General features: G+C 35.8%; 1 protein-coding gene across 3 annotated transcripts in view; it reads right to left on the bottom strand.

The window, feature by feature from the left end:
• Positions 1 to 1994: 1994 nt before the first annotated feature.
• GPR155 (G protein-coupled receptor 155) overlaps positions 1995 to 21731 on the bottom strand; it is a 29490-nt gene continuing 9753 nt past the window's right edge. The window contains exons 3-16 of one of the 3 annotated variants that reach the window (XM_009332621.1): positions 19524 to 19923; positions 17984 to 18149; positions 16528 to 16683; positions 15351 to 15434; positions 13900 to 14020; positions 12513 to 12597; positions 12345 to 12435; positions 10984 to 11233; positions 10244 to 10345; positions 8367 to 8500; positions 6739 to 6834; positions 5662 to 5726; positions 4776 to 4913; positions 1995 to 2604 (exon numbers count right to left, since the gene is read on the bottom strand). In XM_009332621.1, the coding sequence (XP_009330896.1) occupies positions 2382 to 2604; positions 4776 to 4913; positions 5662 to 5726; positions 6739 to 6834; positions 8367 to 8500; positions 10244 to 10345; positions 10984 to 11233; positions 12345 to 12435; positions 12513 to 12597; positions 13900 to 14020; positions 15351 to 15434; positions 16528 to 16683; positions 17984 to 18149; positions 19524 to 19923 (2111 nt within the window). In that variant the 3' untranslated portion in view covers positions 1995 to 2381. Of the gene's footprint in view, positions 2658 to 4775; positions 4914 to 5661; positions 5727 to 6738; positions 6835 to 8366; positions 8501 to 10243; positions 10346 to 10983; positions 11234 to 12344; positions 12436 to 12512; positions 12598 to 13899; positions 14021 to 15350; positions 15435 to 16527; positions 16684 to 17983; positions 18150 to 19523; positions 19924 to 21731 lie in introns of all 3 variants that reach the window. The other 2 variants (XM_009332636.1, XM_009332628.1) reach the window with 2 other exon arrangements.

The raw sequence follows: 21731 nt of genomic DNA, 5'->3' as shown, positions 1-21731 counted from the left end.
CTCTTCATTAGATCTGTAATAGGGAGCCTTCACTAAGCAGAAATTTTGAGCAATTTCTTACTTAAACAGATATGTTATGTTCAAATCTAGGGAATAGCAGAGCCATTATAAAAAGGGAGGCAACAGCAGGACTTTTTGAGGAAAATGAGAAAGACAAGACTGTAAGAACAATGACTATGCATAGGACTGTAAAACTGACCTAAGATCAACTTCTTGAACATTTGAAGCATTTCCTACAAAAAAAAAAATTTAAAAATTGTATTTGGTAAGTAGATGATAATGTGAAACGTTCCTAAAGATCCGTTTAGGCTGTTAGACGAAAACTGCTATCTTTGTGTGAACACCCGTTAACAAGTCCTCTGCCTACTTAAAAAGCATCAAGGGTGGATTTAAGAAATACGAAATTTGAAACCCAAGAGCCACCTTAACAGATCTCTCAGAAAAACGCATTTGTCGTAAATCTTGACATGCACGCATAACCCTCCCACACCTCACATCACATCAAAGCTCAGAACTCTGAAATCAAGTAACTGATTTATTGACAAGTTACAGTATTTAGAAGCCAGACATACTCATGGCTTCTGCTCTTAAGTCACATGTATCTAATTATTCCAAAATATTTGATGTAGCCGTCTTCAGCAGTTGTAATGGAAATACGCTATTGTTTTCCTCTGTGGCCACAGCCTGATACAAATGTCAATTATTTTGTTGCTGGAAAACATTAAAATATGTCAGTTTGTATAGCATACATATGCAGTAGGATGCAGTTATGTTTCTGTGCATGCTGCAGATGTGCAATAAGACTGACAGTAAAAGGAATTATTTTTTCAATATAAGTCTTGCATGGAGTTATAGCTACCATAAAACAACTGTTTCTTGAACAGTAGTTTATGCTGCTAAAATCACTTTTAATTCTTAATACAAAGTAGATGCATAAGTAGCTATAATAAAAACCTGTGTACTAAAAAAAAAGGAAAAAAAGAAGTGAAAGACTTAAAAAAAAGGATGAGAAGAGTTATTCATATGCTTGAGCAAATAACTTTTTTTTTTTTTTTAATATCTGGGTTCCTTTCCCTCACTGTATAAATTTTTTATATAGACATATAAATGCTGTTTTTGCATTTTTAAAAGGGCAGCATAATAGCTATCAGATACTACAGTTGGTCTTTAACCTTTTCAAAATACTGCAGCAGATACACAGATTCTCAGATTCTGCCTTCAGTGCACAGGAATCTGAATGACACTAGAGTAACTAAACATCGTAGGGGGATACCTGAGGCTTATTAGAAACCTGTGTTAGGCAACCCATACTAAAATTTTAGGATCTTTAGCTACTCTAAACCCTAAATTGGGTGTTCAGTTAGGTTTCTTTATATAACAGATTTAAAAGACATTGTATTTCATTTAAAAGGTTTTATGATTTTATGAAATTTTTCATCTTGACTTGCCCAGGTATCCAAGGCTTCCATAACATCTTTATTTGAGGCTGGCACTTCTGAATTAAACTGGAAAGGCTAATTTCAGAAGGTAAAAACCTACTCTTGACAAAGCTGTTACTGCCACCATAAGGCAAAACTTCAGAACCAATTGTTTATATGAAATTCCATTATATCATTTCCTAATTTGGGGAAGCGGTGGGTATTTTTATGTTTTTAAGATTTGGTAAGTTTGTACAAAACCATTATTTATTCCACTCAATATTTCCTCAACTTTAATACTCTGACATCGGAATCACCTTCACAACAATTCTACTTTTACAAATGGAGGATTTTATCTTTAAGGGAGAAACAAACCACCTGATCTGAGGTGTAAACAGCTAAAAAAAGTTCCTGGTGTTAGACAAGAGTAGAGTAGTAAAAACTGGGGTATGATAGAAGAAATCCTACTTCTATGAAGTCAGGGGGAAGCCTGACCATAAACAGGAATCAATATTTCATCACACTAAATGTGATGGAATACATTTAAATATGTAAATGTATGGAAAACATACAGCAACATGAAAAATACCTCTCATTCATGTTTTGGTTGGCTGGGTTTTTTTGTGGCACCAGCCACTAAAGCTGCTGTTATAACACCTCTATAATATGACAGCAACACATATAATTTTACTATTTGTTTTGCTCAAGACAGAAAAAATGCTCTAAATCCAGAGCATCTTGTTTTGTTCTAGTTACATTCCGGTTGGAATGCTCACTAAATATCACTTGCTACCATTTCCTTCAGAATAGACACAAGTAGAACCACATCTCTCAACTTTACAAGTGAGAATAACACAATTCTCTGAGAGCCCTGAGAAAGAAAATCTTGCAATTTCAGTGGTGAAGGCAGAGGAGATGGTCACATTCACCCCTAACTGCCCGTCCTCTGCCTACATGCTCAGGTCAGTGGCTCTCAGCTGCAACTGATCTCTTAGGAATAAAGCGGTAATACAAATATTCATCCCGAAATTCAAATTCATTCGTAATATGCTGGACGACACCTCCTTTCATCAGTCTGTCACCATACATCACAGCTTCACCACGGTCAGAGGCAAGGCCAACTTGCATGAGCCAGTTCACCAGGTCACAGCCAAAGAAGATGCCAGTGGAGATCTTTGCACCACACCTGTATGTCAAAGGAATGATTCACCCACATGTTCTGTAAATCTGGTATCACCACTGCACGATGGGGAAAGGCAAGGAAAAATAGCAGGAAACAAGGAAAGACATCATGATAGTTAAGAGCATGTTAGAAGAGAATTTGCAAGTTTTGCATATTAGGGACATGCCAATGCTCACTACCTTTTCCTACAGACACTTCAATGAGAAGCAAAATGTAGATACAAAGTTATTTTAGGCTTGTGCAAATAAACTTCAGTGAACATAAGTAGCAATTTTCCTAAAAACACACACAATGTAATTCTATTTCTTGGATACTTACTTCCCATGTACTCATTAGCATGACCATTTCTACAACAAAATATCTGATTTGAGTGCAGCATGCCGGTAGCAACAGGAATTCAATCTGCACTTCAATTCCATTTTATAATTTCTCTACAGCTTTAAACAGACACTAACAGCTTACATATATTGTAAACAAAAACCATTTAACTTGCATATCTGCTTAAATATTTACCACACAGGCAGTACTAACAATAAACAAAACCTTTACAACAAGACTAAACTAATTTGCTTTTACATATTTATGAGGCAATGCCACTAACATCTACCTAGTTGCAGTAAAAATACCATTCAGAAATTTACCTGCAGCAATGAATGTTTCTGGTTATCTAAAATCTGCTCTATGGAACCCAAGCACAGGGTTTCTGAAGAAGATTAACAGCTACACAGCAAAAAACAAACTTCTTTCTCTATTTTTTTTTTTTAAGTTAAAAGCAGCAGTAACACAGAGCAAGTGTTAACATCTATTAGCAGAGAAGCAAAAATTAAAATAAATAACAATCCATGATTACAAGGTCTCCGTTACAGTACGTTTAAATCAAAGAGGATAGGATCAAGTTAGACGAATATTTAAAATGAGAAGATAAATGCTTTCTTTGAACTCACAAGGAGAAATAAGACATGAAACTAATTCCACACAAACATAATACTAAAACAATGAAGCAACAAATGTCAGAGTTTGATGTATTCTCAGGTGATACACGATTAAAAAAAACCCACAAAACCCAACCAAATGAACAGCCCAAAGCACAAGAAACCACAATAGCAGCAGAGGCACAGGAAACACAGCTGTAAAACCTGTCCAAAACAAACATTTTCTGATACATCTTTTCTGTCTGGCATGAAAGAAAGAAGTCCTTGAACTACCATAGTTCATTTTTCCTAAATGGATAACTTCATTACTTTATTTCTTATGGAACTTTACTGATTTCTGAGGAGACTGAACGAAATCATGATGCTGTCAAAAAACAGTTCTGGAATGTGATTTTGGGCTATCTGACCATTAAAAGACCACCCTGTCCCACCAAACTAGTCCTACTTAAAAGCTCACATAACAAGTTGAAGTGTCCTGTTAGAACAATTCTTCATGTCTCCATTTCATACAGTAAATATTTAAATAAAGGCAGAATCTTTTTCTTGTTCCTGCTGCTTCTGTCTGCATTTCTCTTCTCATCCACCTACACATAACTGAATACATAATCCTTGATTTGGGTATCATAATTTGCATCTGAAAGCTTTGCTGATCTCACAAATTGAGGATTAGGCCTCACGAGAGGAATGAGCAAAAGAAATTGTATGAACTCAGAGATGTAAAGGTCCTAAAAACACTATTATCTCACGTACTGAGTGGCCTCTGAGTACACACTGACATCAGTTGCAATAGTTTTGCCTCCTGTAAAAGCTATTTATTAGTAAACAGTCAGTCACATAAATACTGACACCATCTTAATCTCAAAACAAAACAAATGAAGGGTCTCAAGTTTGACAAAACTCAGACACAGGCACGCTATTACAGGCATTACCATATACATTTATTCAGAAAGATTTTCTCTCCTGAACTCCAGCTAAATGCAAAAACTAGGGCCATGCCTTAATGATATAAAGCTTTTTATAATTTGTATAAAAATCTAGATGGGACAACGTGATAACTTGCATCTCAATGGTTCAGTTTGAGACTAGAAACATTTCTCTGTTACTGCTAAATTCTTAATCCTCACCTTGAGGTTTGAATAAATATGCCACAAAAGGAATCGCCCACAGACAGATTAAACTGCATTTCATTATTTCCAAAAGGTGACCTTTGTAACAAGTTATATGTGCAGGGAGGAACCTTACCTTCTGCCTCTGACAATGCTTTTGACACAGTGATCTCTATGATAACGAACGAACTGTTGACAGGTCATCCTGATTTCCTCAGGTACAGAGGGATCCGTATGCCCTGCTGCTTCTCTTCCTCCCCAGAGGAATTCAAGTCTTTTAACAAAAAAAAAAAAGAAAAAAGAAAAAAGAAAATAAATTAAAACCAACAAATCAAAGGCATTTTTAAGGAAACCGCAAATGATAGTTGTGATAAGCTTCCTATGAGTTCTGTTTTGTTTTACTGGTTTTGTGCCCAATACTTTATATACAATCTTCCTAATAAACTTGTATGGCCTTTGAACACTGAGAGGTTTTATTCTAGGCTCAGGCAGAATGAAGGACAGAGAGTAGTTGGGAGCCGGTTTTAGCTGCTGGATTCACACCGCAGCCAGTTAACTCTAAGTCAAAGATGGCTTTGTACAACTTATGCCTCCACAGTGAGGTATCAATGAAAGTGTCCATCCACACAAAGCACTTGCATGAGGTTATGAATACAGGACTTTAAAACAGTCATGATAGAACCTGGTTCAGCATTCGCATCAAAGTTTTAATTTATCAGCTGAAATTATTTCTCAAGATCCATCATCTCACTGATCTAATCACATACTTCGCTATTATTTGCCAAAGATTTTGTCTATAGGGAGCCTGTGGGATTTTTGTCTTTGGGAGTGTCATTAGAACAGCAGTGAAAACTCATGCACAGTGAACTGCAGTTCGCTCTCCACAACTGGAAGAGAAAAGAAATTTGGAAGATCAAACAAATAGGAAATGGAATGCAATGGCACTGAACACTCAGTACCCTTTAAAAATTATTATCTTTAATAACTAAGTGTTTAGGTGTAAGTGTAAAGATTCTATTTACCTTCGCTTGAATGGTAGAATGATTAAATGCTTATCTAAGCCAAAAATACCAAAGGAAATGAAGCCCTACAGGAAAAAATACAGAAAAAGCAACTTTAAGCAAAACCTTTGGTTTCTAAAGAACAGAAATAAAATGTTAAAAACTCATTGCCAAAACACACGTGAGAAGTATCCCTCTTCTCTAGATATCATTCAAAATGCATTTTGTTTCTGCTTTGATTTTTCATTTGAGCCTTAAAAAGACAGATTAATACATAACAGTCCATCAAAGAAACTGTTCCAAGAACAGTTCAGTAAACCTAATGCTGTGACATGGCATCTGACATTTAAAACATCAGTAACCTTACATAGCCAGTTATTTAAATGTCTTGGTTAATGTCAAGAAAAGAACTGACTCATTCTAATTTGAATACTAGAATGCTCTCTAGTTAATTCATTTTTCTGTGCTGCTTTTGTATCAAAACTACTATCATTACTAGATACCGCAGTGCATCTTGTAGGCACATCCATGGATCTGTAAAACACTCCTCTAGTATGTGTATTAACACTGCCTTGCTTTCACCCTCCTAGATAGCAAAGCTGTCCTGTGTCAGTTTGCACTGAAATAGGCTATGTGCAGCTGGAACAATTATACATCTAATTGTCAGCTATTAGTTAATGGTGCCGTAACTGAAACTGAAGAGATAATATCTTAAAGCCTTACAGCGGAAGTATCCATGTAGCCATCTTGCACCTATTTAGTCATACTGGTGTAATTCCACAGAAGTGACACCGGTGAAACTTTCTGGTACAAATAAGGCTAAAATCCTACTCAATTTCCATAGGCATTTGGCACCCAGTTGTCATTTGTACCTTTGAAAGTGTTCATGCACACAAAACACATTCATGCACATAAAAGACATGCATTATGATAAGAAAGCTATCAAAGCAAAAGAAAAAGCTTGAGAAAAAAAGGCAAAACAACATAAGGAGCTGGTGACTTCAGCATCGTTTGAGGACTTCAACTTACAGTGCTTCTAAGGCATGTGCTGCAACACCCATTAACAAAGTCATTTTCAGAACAGAAGTTGATAAGTACCTGACCAAAATTAAACACAGCACAGAAGAACTGCAATTCCACATATAGCCTTCCAGGCTCTTGGTTGAACAGCCACCACAAACAACTGGAAAGATTCTGTTAAGAAAACAAAACAAAACAAAACAAAAACCACAAACCTAACCTGACTATTAAAAATCACAAGCACTTTCTTACTCTTCACATGCTAACAGATTCTTGCACATTTTCACTGTCTTTATTTAACAAATGATTCAGATAAAGACAAATAAGAGGGAATAAACACCTTAAAACATCGTTTTAGTTAGGCTTAATAGTGGGCGGGGGGAAGCTTGTTTGGTTTTAAAGAAAATAATGCAAAACATACCAGTGTAGAGGTCCTGCCCCTTCATATGTTTACATCAGGAACTTGCCTTAAGCATACTGAAGTATTCAACCTAACACAGACAATATTAGCCCAGACAGACTTGCAGTATTTGTCTTTAGGCCTGTTTGGCTGAGACCAGTGCTTTCTACATCTTTTCTGCATAGTTAAGATTGCGTTAAGCTGAAGCACATACCACTTCAGCTATTTTAGATGCCTGACAGAACGAAAAAACTTCCAAAGTTAACCCCTTCGGGTGTAAAGGCTAATTCTTTAATGTAACCTGTCTCAGTTCATAGCATATATGTAATCATTCAGATACAACTAAAATAGAGGCTAAAATTTGGGACACCTCTTAAATACAGAGGATGTAAAAAATATATTAGCATGGAATATTTGATACAGGAAATTTGAGGGAAGGAAAACTTCCATTTTGTAATTTAACAGGACCTGAAAAGCAGCAACTATTACACTACATAGTTGTGCCACACTGTCCTGCTTTGCAGTATTACATATTTATGCCATAATATTTTCCATTTCAAATAAAAATACTTCCCCCTTAATTGTCATCCGCAAGAAGCTCAACTTTGAGCATTACACTCAGAGAGTTGTTTCTCATCTTTGTCAAGTTAAAAATTCAAATTATATCCCTAATGCATTACATTCTGGTATTTCACACTTTTACACAGGAGCAGCCACCTTCACAGCTGGGATCTAGTCAGTAACGATGCTTGGCAATACCAGCTTAGCTACATTGCCTCCAAACCACCACTAAAAGCAACAAAACTGCATTTTCCCATTTCAAATAAAGTCTTACATTATTCTTCATTATTAAAGCACCTCAAAGAAATCCAAGTTCCAGATATAAGACAATCAGATTGAAACAATTTTTGTACAGTCTCCTTCAGAAGTAGAATTCACTTTATATTTTTAATTGATTATTGTCTCGGGAATAAGACTAGCTCTTGAGAAAAATGGGAAGAGGGGCAGTAGTGATGAATTAATTACCAAATGATAGAATTCCATTTTTTTTCCCCTTTAGGGTTCTCCAGTGTGGCTTGCTCACTAACATCATCAATCTTAACTTGCCTTTAATTTATCATGTGGCACAGAAAAATTAATTTTATGATATCCCTCTTCCAGTAAGGGAATAAAATAAAGCCTCTAACTTATTTAACGAATTGTTACATGAGGAATTGGAAGATTTTTACTGGACTGTCTACATAGCTTTCCTAAAAATCATTCCATCTCAATGAGTTAAACAACATGGGGAGAAAAAAATATTTACAGCAAACAGGCCAACAACAAGAAGCAAGCACAGCAGCACATGTCTGGCCAGCTGTTTGTCTCCAGTCTGTAGAAGCTGTTCTTCCTGAGCCAATATGCAGGTTTGAGCACTGCAACAACTCACACACTGATCAGCTGAAAAACAAACCAGAATTTTTCATTAGGCTTCTAACTTACGAACTCCATGAGCAAACTTGTTAAAATAACCTGCTGACTTAAATTACCTTGTAAGTATCTGTACTGAAGTCACACACATAAAATTTAATATGAGCTTTGACAATAACCTGTTCAGACATCTGATGAATCAAATGAAACAGTACCTCACATGCGCTCCTAAAATGAAGAAACTTTTTGCAACAGAACTCTTCTTTCAAAGGTTCAATGCAAACTTAAGTTGTAGTTAACATTTAGAAAACACTACTAGAAATAATGAAAAAAAATAGCATTTTCTCAGAACAGTTTTAAAACTTCGAATAAATTTCTGGAATAAATATTTCAGGTGTACCATCAGCTCTAATGTTTTTACTCTGTATCTCAGCGTTGTTGAGCTCTAGATCAGACAAGCAACCGTATTTATTTCAGTTCTGTGACTGTATTTTTAACATGGTATATCAGACCACTGTCATAATTCTATCAACCAAAAGAGCCAAACACACAGAGAATGGATGCTTGTCTTCCAGCTAGAGTTCTAAGGAATTCTGAGTATCTTCCTCTAGATGGCAGTGAAAAACTTCCTGGCAAGGACATACCTGAGTATTTGCACCAGATACCTGTCATAGCAGTTTAATGGGATAGTAGAAGGATTAGTAATTATTACAGCCAAAGTTACACAAGTGTATCCATTACAATTTGCTTTTACCGACTTACAGTTTTGAAGTGTTCACTCAGTAGGTCGAAAAAATTGCCACTCAATCATAAGATATTTTCTACCTTATCTTTTAGCGTAAGAAAATTAAACTGGCCCTCCTCCATCATTGGAAGACATTCTTATGATGCTTGCCTGAATTACTTAATAGATAAAATAGTTGGCAATAGGTGGAAAGCTAGCATTTTATGAGAGGAGACATAACTAAATATGTTTCAGTGTGAAATATTTAGATTTGTTGAAAGTTATTTTGCATCCAAACAACGCATAAGGATATGGACTTCCTTGTTAAGGATGAAAAAAACCAAGAAAAAGAAAATAGGAAAAAAAAGAAAGGTTCCACTGCAGCTAGTTTTGATTATTGAAAGCGATGTACGATGAGAATGGGCTGAGCATGCAGTTTTCCATCAGGTGCTGAACAGTCACTTTGATCCATTTTTTCTATTTTAGTGACTCCTAAGGCCCCCTTAAATCAATTTTCTCCATCTCTCTCCCCTAGACATGGATCATACAGCAGCATGGACATTTGATCTAATCTGCAGCAAGTGCTTGCTCCTCTAGATCTAAAGTTCTCATTCAAAACCTGTGCATGATTACAACAAAGGCTTCAAAGGCCTTTTTAGAAGACACAAGATCTGAATATGAGAATGTAAAAAAGTGTGTTTAAGTTGAAAACTGGAGGTGAAGTAGGGTTACGCATTCAACTTCCCAGTGTCCAAACAAGGCAATGATGGAGAAGTCTAAACGCTCGGAAGGACATGTTAAAGTAGCTTAGTGGTAAAAAACCCAACCCAAAACAACTGTCCGTCTTGAGCACTGAAAGATTACTAATTAACTATCAGGCAGAAGAGAACAAACACCTAACATATTGCCTAATACTTGAATTTAATATGAAATATAAGTTATCCAGGTAGAGTTGAGAGAACAACAGCCTAGTTTCTTTGTGTGAACGACACACATAAATGTTGTGGAAGGGTTTGTAGTATTAGACCAAGGAGACACTACTGCTTTACCTGTCTCAATTGGAGGAACCTTGCTTTCAACAGCATTTGACACTGCTTTGCTCTCTCTAGCACAGGATAATTCACCATTTGTTGTTTGACAAGAACAGCAACCTATTAAGCATATACAGTAACAGGATAGTTAGCTTTCTTCACTACCATAATTTATTTTCCAAGTATAACAATATATTCTATACAGCTTTAACTATTATGCTCAAAAATAACCCAAAAGGAGAAACCAGACTTAATTTTTCCAATGCGCTGAGAGGGTAAATGGGTTATACTACTAATATATAGAAATATTTAACATAGCACTACCAGCACGGAAGCGACACAAGTACTTTTAGCTAGAGGGAAAATATACAGGAGGTGATCAAAAGGGCTGCATACAAACAAGGAGGATTAGAAACACATTGAGTAGCAATGCTGCAGGCATATCATTCATTCTCAGAGAGATGGTTTAGTGGGTAAACAATCTAAGACACCTAGTGGACTGCATTTATCACATCCTTATCAAGATACCATTACTTACATAAAAACAATACACATGCTTTTTTTCCTGTCCACTTCCCCATCCTTATAGTGATAATCATCAAACTTGCCTTAGAAACATAAACCTAAATCCCTGGGCAGTTTTATCTAGATTTTCTTCTGTCCTAGCGTAACGCTTGAAGGTGTAAACAGCTGTCCTTCCCAGATCAGAATTAAATCTGGAACATTATTTTATTGTATCCCAAGCCATTTTTCCCTACCTCTTTCTGTAGATGGCTGTGCAGAAGATCCTCGAGAAGGCTGTGCAGAAGATTCTGCAGAAGGCTGAGGCACAGTGGCTGAAACTCGATTCCCCTCACTCCCTCCCACTTCAACCTCCTCCACTTGGCTACGCGGTGAATATGGGTTCAATATCTCATAGCTTGACTCTTGCCTATTTCTGTTCATGCACATAAGTGAGATACCTGACATCAATATACTGATGAACAGGATCACTGCTGTGGTAATTATCTGTTAAGAGAGCAAAGAAAATACATTTAAATAGAAAATAAAGGAAAATATTTGCATATATCTGTCTATCTAACTTCTGTACTTTCCTAAATATACTAACAAATGCATCTGAATAAGAGTTTTTATATTTACATTTGCATTTACAATGCATCTCATGGCATTGAAGGAGCAATCAGTACACGAGACTAATTTTCCTTGCCTGAGTAACTCAGCTCTTTTTTAAAGACCCCTATTTCCCATGGGGACCCCTACTTCCCATGCAATCCAAAAACATCCCCTCGCCATCATAATCTTTCCCCTCAGGATCATTAGTGCTCCAGTTTAAGTTCTGTTCAGTTACCTTTTAATTCCAAAGAGGTATGTGCTCTTGTCACCCTCTGGCACAGCTCTAATTTCCATGCTTTCTCCAATGGGGAGCATCCCATTAATTAACCTTTCCTTCTAATCATCTGCCACTGATAGCCTCACAGTGGACTCTGGGTTTTTTAGTACTTGTGAAAGTGCCACATGAATAACCTTGAGAGACTCATAGCCTCTCTATCCATAAGACAGACAGACGGAAAACACAACAACTATCTATGCTGGTGCACTTCACATCCTCTGATAAGAGGAATCATTTATTGGTGAAAACTGTAGTTCAGGCTCAGGGACTTTCAACCCATGATTGTGCAGAGAAGTCTCCCATAGTGCAAGCAGCTGCTACACATGTAATGTAGATCCTATCTATTACAGACCAAAAGCCATTAATTAGCTATTGGATGGTAACAATTTTAGATAATTATCAAGTGAGACTACAAATTAGTCACCAGGAAAAGGGCTGGGCAATTCATTACCACTCCTAAGCCTTTTCTTTGGGAAACCTACTCCCTCTTTTTCTAGTCATAGCTGCCTAAATGTGAAGGTCCTTGTTCAAACAAGTTTTCCTAGTGGTTCATTACAGAAACACATTTTTGTATCAATCTATAAGCATTCTATAATGATACTGTTATTGTTGTAGCCGGTACTTTGACTGAAAGCTACTGACATAAGCAGCAGACAGAGAACGCAATTTCTCAATAATGTATTGGACATGGCAGAAGTCCGAGGTGATGAGGACAGAACATGTTCATACCTGGTATTTTCCATAGAAAAAGGCAGAGTCAATACTAGCGTTGTTACGTTCGCCAACAATTAGTAAGATTCCCACCAGAAGTGTTGGGACACTGAAAGAGCAAAATACAAAGTAACCTATTTAGCATGCTCCCACTAATTCTACAGGGAAACATCTGAATTAACTCACCCCCATCCAGCTATGATGATAAATCCAATGGGAATCTTTACTGTTTCTCTCTTCCTCAACAGAAACAAAGAGAAAGATAGAAAACCTACAAAAAAACCAAGAAATGCTTTGTTTATTATTAAAAAGGTAACTGATAAATGCAGAGTCTAGAAACTCTATGATATGACCTGCTCAATAACTAAGATATTCTTCTCAGACCTTCCAATAGTCCAAAATTGTTTTTCTAGTTGTATTCTGAGAAAGTAAAATAGAAACATCTATTACCTTAAAAAAAAAATCATATTAATAATGAAACATTGAAGAAATTCCAGGATGTTTTATATTAAACACCCACTTCTAAATGCTTAGAAAGGTTCACAAGTGTATAAAAAATGTTGTAAGAACATTTAAGACACAAGTAACTAATTTCTTAGGGTATCAACAGCAGTTGTTCTAGACTGACAATCTTAAGTAACCAAAAAATGTTGTATTCTGTTATAACATTTCTTTAAAAACTGACAAATCAATGATAAATTTAACAAAAAAGTTTTACATATCTTTACACATATAGCTATACACAGGAGTATCTTCTGGAACTGCCTATTCTATTCACAACTCAGAAGCTCAGAAACATTCCCCATGCTGAGGCAAAATTAGTGTTTATGTTAGGCTATACTAATTACGAGCTACCTATTTCAGCTAAACACAAATACAACTTACGCCACAAAAAAACCACAGGAATTAAACCCTTAGGCTTGTGGACTCAAGGATGGTATAAAAAGTCTCCTGAATACCCAAAGTCTCTTTTTTAATCATACATGTAAGGTTCTCCAAGCTTCTTGATGCACCTTTCAATTCTGCCTATTTCAAGTAATCCCTTCATTAATCACCTGCAGAACACACATTGTTTTTAGAAATTACAATTGCCAGGGGAAAAAAAATGCTAAAGCTACTTTGGTATTTGCTTTCATTCTGTATTTCCTAGTTTTTTGAGGCATAAGGTTTTTAAATCTACTTAATGCTGAATAATTAAAATCTTAAACTCTGCATTAATTAAAAATCACCACTAAGATTTCAACTAGCTGAAGGGCAACCCACCACATTCACTCTGTTTGTAATCGCTTCTGCCTTGAGAGCAGGTTCTTGTCTTTTGTTACAAGCTAGTAAGGCTGCTGTATCTAGCAAAGACAAACAAGACCTGCCCAGGTATCAGGTTCCAATAGCAGAAGCAGTGCCTGGCACGGAGCCCTGTGTTGCTAGTGCTGCAGCTTGGCACAGCTTACAAGTATGCATATTTGTGGAACTACATACAAGCAAAAGGAACAATTACTCTGAAGAATATAATAAAATTATTTCAGTACGTTAATCTTTTATTACAGTACCTAGGTTCTGCCTAGAAAAATCATACCTGTCCACAGGTAGGTGCTATAAAGTGAGCTGTAGAGAAATATAAATACTAGGATCTGCACGGTGATGTCTTCTTCTTTAACAATGAAATTCCATACCATCATTCCAATGCAAGCAATAAACTGGAAGGAAAGGTAAGATGCCATCATTTAAATTGGGAAAGCAGGATGACAAGAAAAACCGAACACAGTGTAATGTAGCTACAATAAGCTTCAAAACTCCACCCCCAGATTCATTGAGTGTGATTTTATGAATTGAATAGTTCTCATAGCAGTAAAGCAGTGCAGCAGTAAACTCAGTATTACAGTTATGTCACTGACTACGGTACCCTATTTTCAGGAGGGTTTTTTTTTGACAGCAATTATATAGCTCAGATAAATTGGGAGTAAGGCAAATCAGAAAAAAAAAATATATAATCTTTATAGGTCTTACAAGTAGTAAAATGTAAAGCTTTTGTTAAGTACAAACCATTTATCTGAAATGATTTGGATATGAAGCTGAGGTCAACAGATGTTTGCTCAGCCAAGAATTATACAAGTTTTCACCCAGTGATACTGCATATATGACAGTTTTAGTACTGAAGGAATCTGAAAACATAGGCTGAAATATTACGGAAACAGTAATACAGTAGTTCAAAATTTTAAGATTAAAGCTAACTTTGCTGTTATAGACAAGAAGCACCTGCAACTCTCATACGAGACTTTTTTGAAATGTGACTCCATGATCAGACCTCAGACACTTTACTATATATATATTTGTTTTTTTTTAAACTACAGAACACTTCAGAAGCACTACCACACACATATATTACAAGCACAGGCTACTCTCACTGAATTTAACAACAGTTGCGCAGTTAACTTCAAGGGAAGAAGGAACATGTACTCTATAGCTTTTTCTCAGTTTAAATAATAATTAAAATTAATCCAGAGCTATTTGGCTTTGCCCTTCCCTAGCCACCAGCCATGCATTCCCACACGTCTTCCTTGCATCAGCACTGGCACCTGTCTGATCCCTCAGCGAGCCACTTCAGGGAGCTAAACCAGTATGGGGATTAGTTTTCTATTTAGCTCCTTGAATCAGGTCACCATAGAGTCAAACACACGCTGCTGCTGATCCTGGCATTGCTGACTTCAGATTGGCATAAATTGATACAGAAGTGCACTCAACAGTATTAGGTAGTAACTTACAACGCTAAAAATATATTTCAGAAGCCACTCCCCATTCTGATTGCTTATAGTTCTGTTTGAAAACCATACTACCAGCATCAACTATAATTTTCTTCAAGGGTGTATTTTAAGGCACAGAAATTGTTTAGACAAGTCACACAGTAGATTCCCCTGCCCTCCATAGATGGCTACAAGGATATCACTGTAGGAACCAAACCTGTGAAAATGTTAAAAGTAAGACTTAAAAAACCAAAACTCACACAACAGCATGCTTCTTACTACTGACCTGAGCAACAAGTAGATTTGTTGTAATCATATGAGGAAGCTGTTTGTATTTCTTACTCAGAACAACAACAATAAGAGACCAGATCTGTAACATACAAGAAAAAATTGAATTTAAGAGTAAAACAAAACCCAAAAGAACAAGATGAGTATTCTGGCAGACTACGGTGAAACTAAATATACAACAAATCTTCTTGAAAAGTTTCTTGGCAACACGACTACTGTAGTCAGCTCCACACCATCTGCTGCCAGTCCCTATGCCTCAGCAACTACAGCCAGAAAAAGCAATGCATCTTTGTGTTCTCATGATGGTGAAATATCTCCAGGAAGCACTAAGAGCTTGCCTCTAGTGTGCAGAAGCCTGGTTGTTCCTCAGGACATAAATGACCACAGAGTAGCCTGGCAATTTAGAATTTAAAATCCCTCCCCCCGCCGAATCTCCCAAAATGATCTGTGACAGCAAGAGGCAGTGTTCACTTGTGGCTTCCCTTAAGGCACAGTTTCAAGACAAGAGGACTTCAGTAAGACAACTACTTACGAAAATTCCAACTCCCTCCAACACGAATGTTTTTATTTTAAAAAAGCCAACAAAATAAACTACTATCTGTAGTGCCTATAAAGCCAAACACAATTCACATTGGACTTCTGGATTATCAACCCACTTTTTAAGAATCGTGCACCCAGAATTTCTAGGAAAGGAATTCGATAAAGCTAAATTAAAACTTTCAAATTAAACATTTTCATTAATACTTATTAATACTTCATTAAACAAATATTCACTGACATTTCTGGAGCTGAAGTTTGTACACAGCCTCCATTACTGTGATAGCATCGCAATGGCTTGATGTAATTATTCCCTGTGGTGTAAGCTAGTAGTGCTATTCCCCCACACCTTATTATTTAAAACAAAACAAACCTCCCCCCCCAAACCACGAAAAGGAACAAACTTTTAAGCCCTGCACTAGTGCTCTAATTTATTTATCCATCTTTCTCTACAGTGCAGCTTTCCAGCTCACCCACTGCTAAATCAAGAAGATTTTTAACTCCTTCCTCTCATCCTTCTGCAACAGGATATGATGAGGAAACGCGAGTCATCTTATCACAACTCAATTTGCTGCTTATGTACTAACGCTACCCTGACAAGACAGTGTGCTTTTGTATGTCACTTCATCAACACCTACCAGAGAAATGAGGCTGACAATACTTATGTCAAAGCTAACATTTTGGAGTGCAGATGCCAGTGGGTTGGGGTCCATAGAGGGAATGGTCAACAGCCATGCAGAAACATACATAATAGGTGCAGACACAAAAGTGCTTATCACCATGCCTGAGGTAATCTGCAAAAAGAGTCAAACAGAAACAAGAACTGAGTGAGTCAGATCTCAAGCTAAATAATCTGCTTTCAGGAATACAACCACTGGCAAAATTGTACCTTTGAATTAAACATACATAGACCTTTAACAAAACACTGAGTTGTTTCTACAACAAATTGTTTAGAATTTGAGCCAGAAACTATCCATTTTATACACACAGTTAAACTGAATATTTTAACAAGCTTCTGAAATAGTAGGAATAGAGAGTTCCCTACTGCAAATTCTTACAGAGCTTTTTCATGGGTGTCAAATATACTGATGACTACAGTCTAAGGTTGGATTTACAATGTCACAATTTACTTTTGGATACAAAGATTCTCACCGTAAATAAATAAGAAAACATGTAGTTATGCAAATACTAATGCACCAATTAATGAGAAGAAGCCATATAAATTTAAGTGATTTCTATTTTGGTTTCTCATTGTCTTTCTGCTTTCTAGAATTTGCACAGTGATGGAAGTGTGAATTGTTACTCATACTACAGATACCACAGACCTCTGTTTTAAAGATATTTCCTGAGTTTGTTGGGCACAAAATTCTATCTTGTAAGGTTTACTTTTAGTGCCTTTTTTTTTTTCTTTTCTTTAAAAAAATCCAACTACACAAACCAAAAATAGATAACATTAAAAACAATGGAAGTCAACAGGAATGTTTTAATGTCACTTCAAGTGGACGAAAGGAAACACTTACAAAATTTGTATTTTAAGTTGAAAAAGTAACTGACACCCTCTACTATAAAAAAAAGTAAAATACATTTCTATAGCAAGGTTTAACTGAAGGGCAACACAATAGAATCAGTTAAAGCATAAGTTCTTCCATAAGTTTTCAGCATTAAGCTAACACTTTTCCTACTGAAGGCAGTAGCATAATTTCTGTTTTTTCCTACAAAAACAGTAGCTCAAAGATAAGGTCTTCGAAAAAGAAACAAACCCAAAACCAGAAAACAACAAACCCACAACAAAGATACAAGTTCTTTATATTTAAAGTTATCCTAGTTCTTCCTACTGGAGTCACCAATAATAAAAGTATGAGGACTTATTTATGAACTTGTACTATCAAGACACTTGAGACATCAGGAAAGAGTATTTTGCTTAATTAATAATCTGAAATATAATTTCTATTTGAAATCTAGGGAGTACAAGTAAATCTAAGGAGTCTACACCACAGAAAAGCAAAGTCATCAAGCCTACTTATTTATTTAAGTATTTCATCAACAAAATTAAGCTCAAAGTTAGTACATGTTTGGGAAAAGCTAACTACATACAATTCCTACTTCCATATTAAATTGACTTGCAAATATTGCGACACCAGGTGCTGCTGGAAAAACTCCATAAAGAAATGCATAGTTTGATAAACTGGTGTGGTTGACTATGCTGTCACTCTTGTCCAAAAGTTCCACCATTTCTCTACAGAGAAATGGCATCATAAGTCTGAAAAGAGAGGGAAAAAAGTAATTAAAAAAAAATATTACTTGAGCTATAGCAATAGACTCTTCTTTACTCAGAAAATGAACCAAAAGGAAATTTAAGGCTTGTTTGAGTACTATTTATGAAAAGGAAAATACTGACATTGCTTTGAATAATTGCCTTTACTGTTACCGTGACATTTACCAGCTGCTTAAAAAATTTGTGTTACAGGTTAAACCAAAAAAGTCCATACACAAAAAAAAATGGTAAAAATTACAACGAACTCTGGGATATAAGAACATTCTCTGATTGTGCAGACACGTTCTTTGTATAAACCTCAGACTTAGAAAGGTAAAATGTAAAAAAAAACCCTCATTTTTCAACTGTTAAAGTAATAGTAGCTATAAGCAGTCAGCAAGCTTAAGCTTAAGCACCTTTCTGCAAGCTGTCTGAAATGCAACAAGGGCTCAAGCTTAAGTATCCCATTCTGAAAGTTTCGGCCAGCAAAAAACCCCCTACATCAATGCTATTCTGTTCGCCTTTAGCAACACCCCAGATCTCACATAGATTCACTATGTAAGCCTTACACAGGCTGATTACATAAACTCACCAGTAAAGCAAAGTGGTAACATTAAAAAACATTTTTTCCTCATGTTCTTACAAAATTTGTCATCGAGCTGGTTTACAGACTAGGTCTTTAAGTTTGCTAGTTAGTTGTACTGATATTCAAACGTACCTTCAAATTTTACAGTATAAACTTAACCACCAAACAATCGTTCTATTATGTTAATTGTAGCTCTGTAGCAAATAAAATATTTAGTTCACCAGTAACTGAGATATATTCAAGGGAAGATAATGATGGCGTAAGTTCTAAATACAAATTGTCATTTATTCATGCTTAAAAGTCATACAGTTTAAGAGTGTAAAGCGACCATTTTTAAGCTCTTCCAATACAGCAGTTTCAAAGATTTATAGACAAAGCAAGGAAAACCAACTAATTTAGAGATGTGTTGTGTAATCCAAAGAAAATACAAATACTAATCAAATAATACTTAAACTCGCTCTTGTCTAACTATTTAACCAGTAAATTTTAATTTAAGCTAGTAATTCACCAAACACCCAATTCATGACAGAAGGCCTGTGGGCAGTCCATGAAGCCACAGCACCCCTGAATTTTTTTTTTTCTGCAGAGCCTGACAACAGGTTTGTGGTGTGCAAAATTTCTTTTAAAAGTTAACAGTTGTATGCTATCAGAGTTTGGGAAGCACTCACCCAAAATACTGGAAGTGAAACATACTATCACTGTAATGATTTTGAGAGAAAAGCCATCTGACCAGTATATTCAGAGCTTAAAACATCTAGAGAACAAAATTATAAAAGTACATAAATCAAACTTACAGTTTAGCTGTGATGAGAAGGATCAGTGCAACAAACATACCCTTTGTCAGTTTTTTTGTTTGTCCCACCATAGTTAGTCCAAGGTAAAAAAGTGCGGAGCCAGAAAATGAACTGCCCAGTCCATCAAGGAAGTTTTCGAGGTATTCGGGAATTTTCTGGCCAAGAACAAAATTTGAGGCAATTCCTATGAAGACCATGAATACAATTGGGTTCTGCAAAACTCGAAGGAGTGCTAGGCCCACTATTTTGATTTTGCTCTGTGACACAGTGCGATTATCTCTCCACTTCTGGATTTCACAGAAGATAAACCCAAGAGGGTTTAGCATCATAAGAGATATTGGAGCCACTAGGTAAATGTACTGGAGATATTCTGGGTAAGTGGTTTGATATAAAGCTTCAACTAGAAGACAGGAAATGAAAAGTGATGAGTGATAACATTTCAGTACAAAAATACATTAATACTGAAACTAAGTTTTGTTGTCTGAAAACTACAGAAAAATTATTTCATTATCCTTTAGAGGTAACTGTATTTACAATCGATATAAGATGAGGTAGTAAGAGAAGTACGCCCAATCACCATTAGGCCACAGTCACGTAATGAACACGTTAAAAGATCAAAGATTAACTATCCAACACTATTTAATGATTCTATGAATATTCAAGATTTACAGGAAAAAAAGAAAATAATATAACAATCCCACACGCCCTTTGAGTCATCCGAAATGCTGAAAAAAATCGGGTTTTTTCTGAATTGCTTTTCTTCCCCAGAAACACGAGAGTCATGGAGAATTACATGCACCTTTGCAGGACACAAGTTGCTCCTCATCTTAGGGGAGTCTCGCACCTCTGGAATTTAACCAGTTTCCGGTGGGTAAGTCAGGTGTAATCTTTCTACACTGATTCCATACAACACAGCAAAGCAACAACCAAATAAAAAAATAAATTAGCACATAATTATTAGTTCATTTTCTGGGACTACTCAGGACAAGAGTTATCACTGTAGTTCTAGTCCTTCAGGGAAATTTAAATCATGAGCATTTGTTTTCATTGCTACTACATACTTGTGAGTCAAGGTGGAACTGCTTCTTACTTTAAGTTTGTGCTAACAGCACTTCAAAAATCATGAAAAGACTCTGGAAAGATAGATAAGATTCTATCCTAGGGTGAATTAAAAGAAACACCAATATTTTTAAAGTAGGATTTTGTTTTAATTATAATACCCTATAGTAAAGTCACTTGTAAAGCTGCAAGGTCTTGAATCCCACGGAATGCAGATGGTTTTGGTCTCCCTATCATAATTTCATTACTTCATATTGAAAATGGAAAAGAAAAAAAGAGAAATTATGCATATGAAGCATTTTCTCACATAAGCAGTAAAATAACATTTAAATTGTGATCACTGCTTCATGTTTGCATTTTAAATGTGTTTTATAAACAAAGAGTTCAAATGAAATTATTTTAAAACTTCTAGGTCTATACCGTTGTATTTCCTATATATGTATTAAATGATAAATTAAATCTACCAACATTGCTGTTTATCTGGTTAACAATACAGAGTTTATCTGTGTAAGAATGCCATGTTAACTTTCCAAACTTCTTTGGAAAGATAACATTTACCTTTTACCTGCCTTATAATGTTGTTATTTCCAATAATTTTCAGAAATATGCAAAGTGATGCTTTCCATTTTAGTTTCTCCTACCCAAGTTAGAGAGAAATACATTCTTCCCCTGGCAGAAGTATCTTAATATGCAGATGCAATTCTGTTTGTACTACAAAGAATATAAAAAAAAGGAAACACTATTGCATAAGTACACGTACTAGACCTTTCTATGGGATAACTTTGTACTCTTAAAAGTACTAAATAAAGTTTAAGATCGTTAAGCAGCCAACTGTTGCAGGTATTTCCATTTCCCCATATACTAAACCTGTTCTTTTTCTGAAAAAGTTTTCCCTCGTGACTATGTTTTTCAAAATCCAAAGGATTTTTACCTTCATATTTAGTTAAGCATCTGGAATGACAGGATCTACTAAGTGCTAAATCAGCATTTACTGCAAACAGCCTCCTCTTTAGATTGAATAAACCGACATTCGCAATTAGTTGATTTCCAATATAAAAGAAGAAACACTAAAGGTGCTTTTCTTCTTACAAGCCATGATTAAGGTATGTATACAAGAGCTACCTGTCCTAAAATCCTGAATAAACTGCT

Source organism: Pygoscelis adeliae, unplaced genomic scaffold (genome assembly GCF_000699105.1).
Source record: "Pygoscelis adeliae isolate BGI_AS28 unplaced genomic scaffold, ASM69910v1 Scaffold160, whole genome shotgun sequence".
NCBI lineage: Eukaryota > Metazoa > Chordata > Aves > Sphenisciformes > Spheniscidae > Pygoscelis > Pygoscelis adeliae.
Note: the sequence above shows the minus strand (reverse complement) of the source record. Positions and strands in the feature narration are given on the sequence as shown.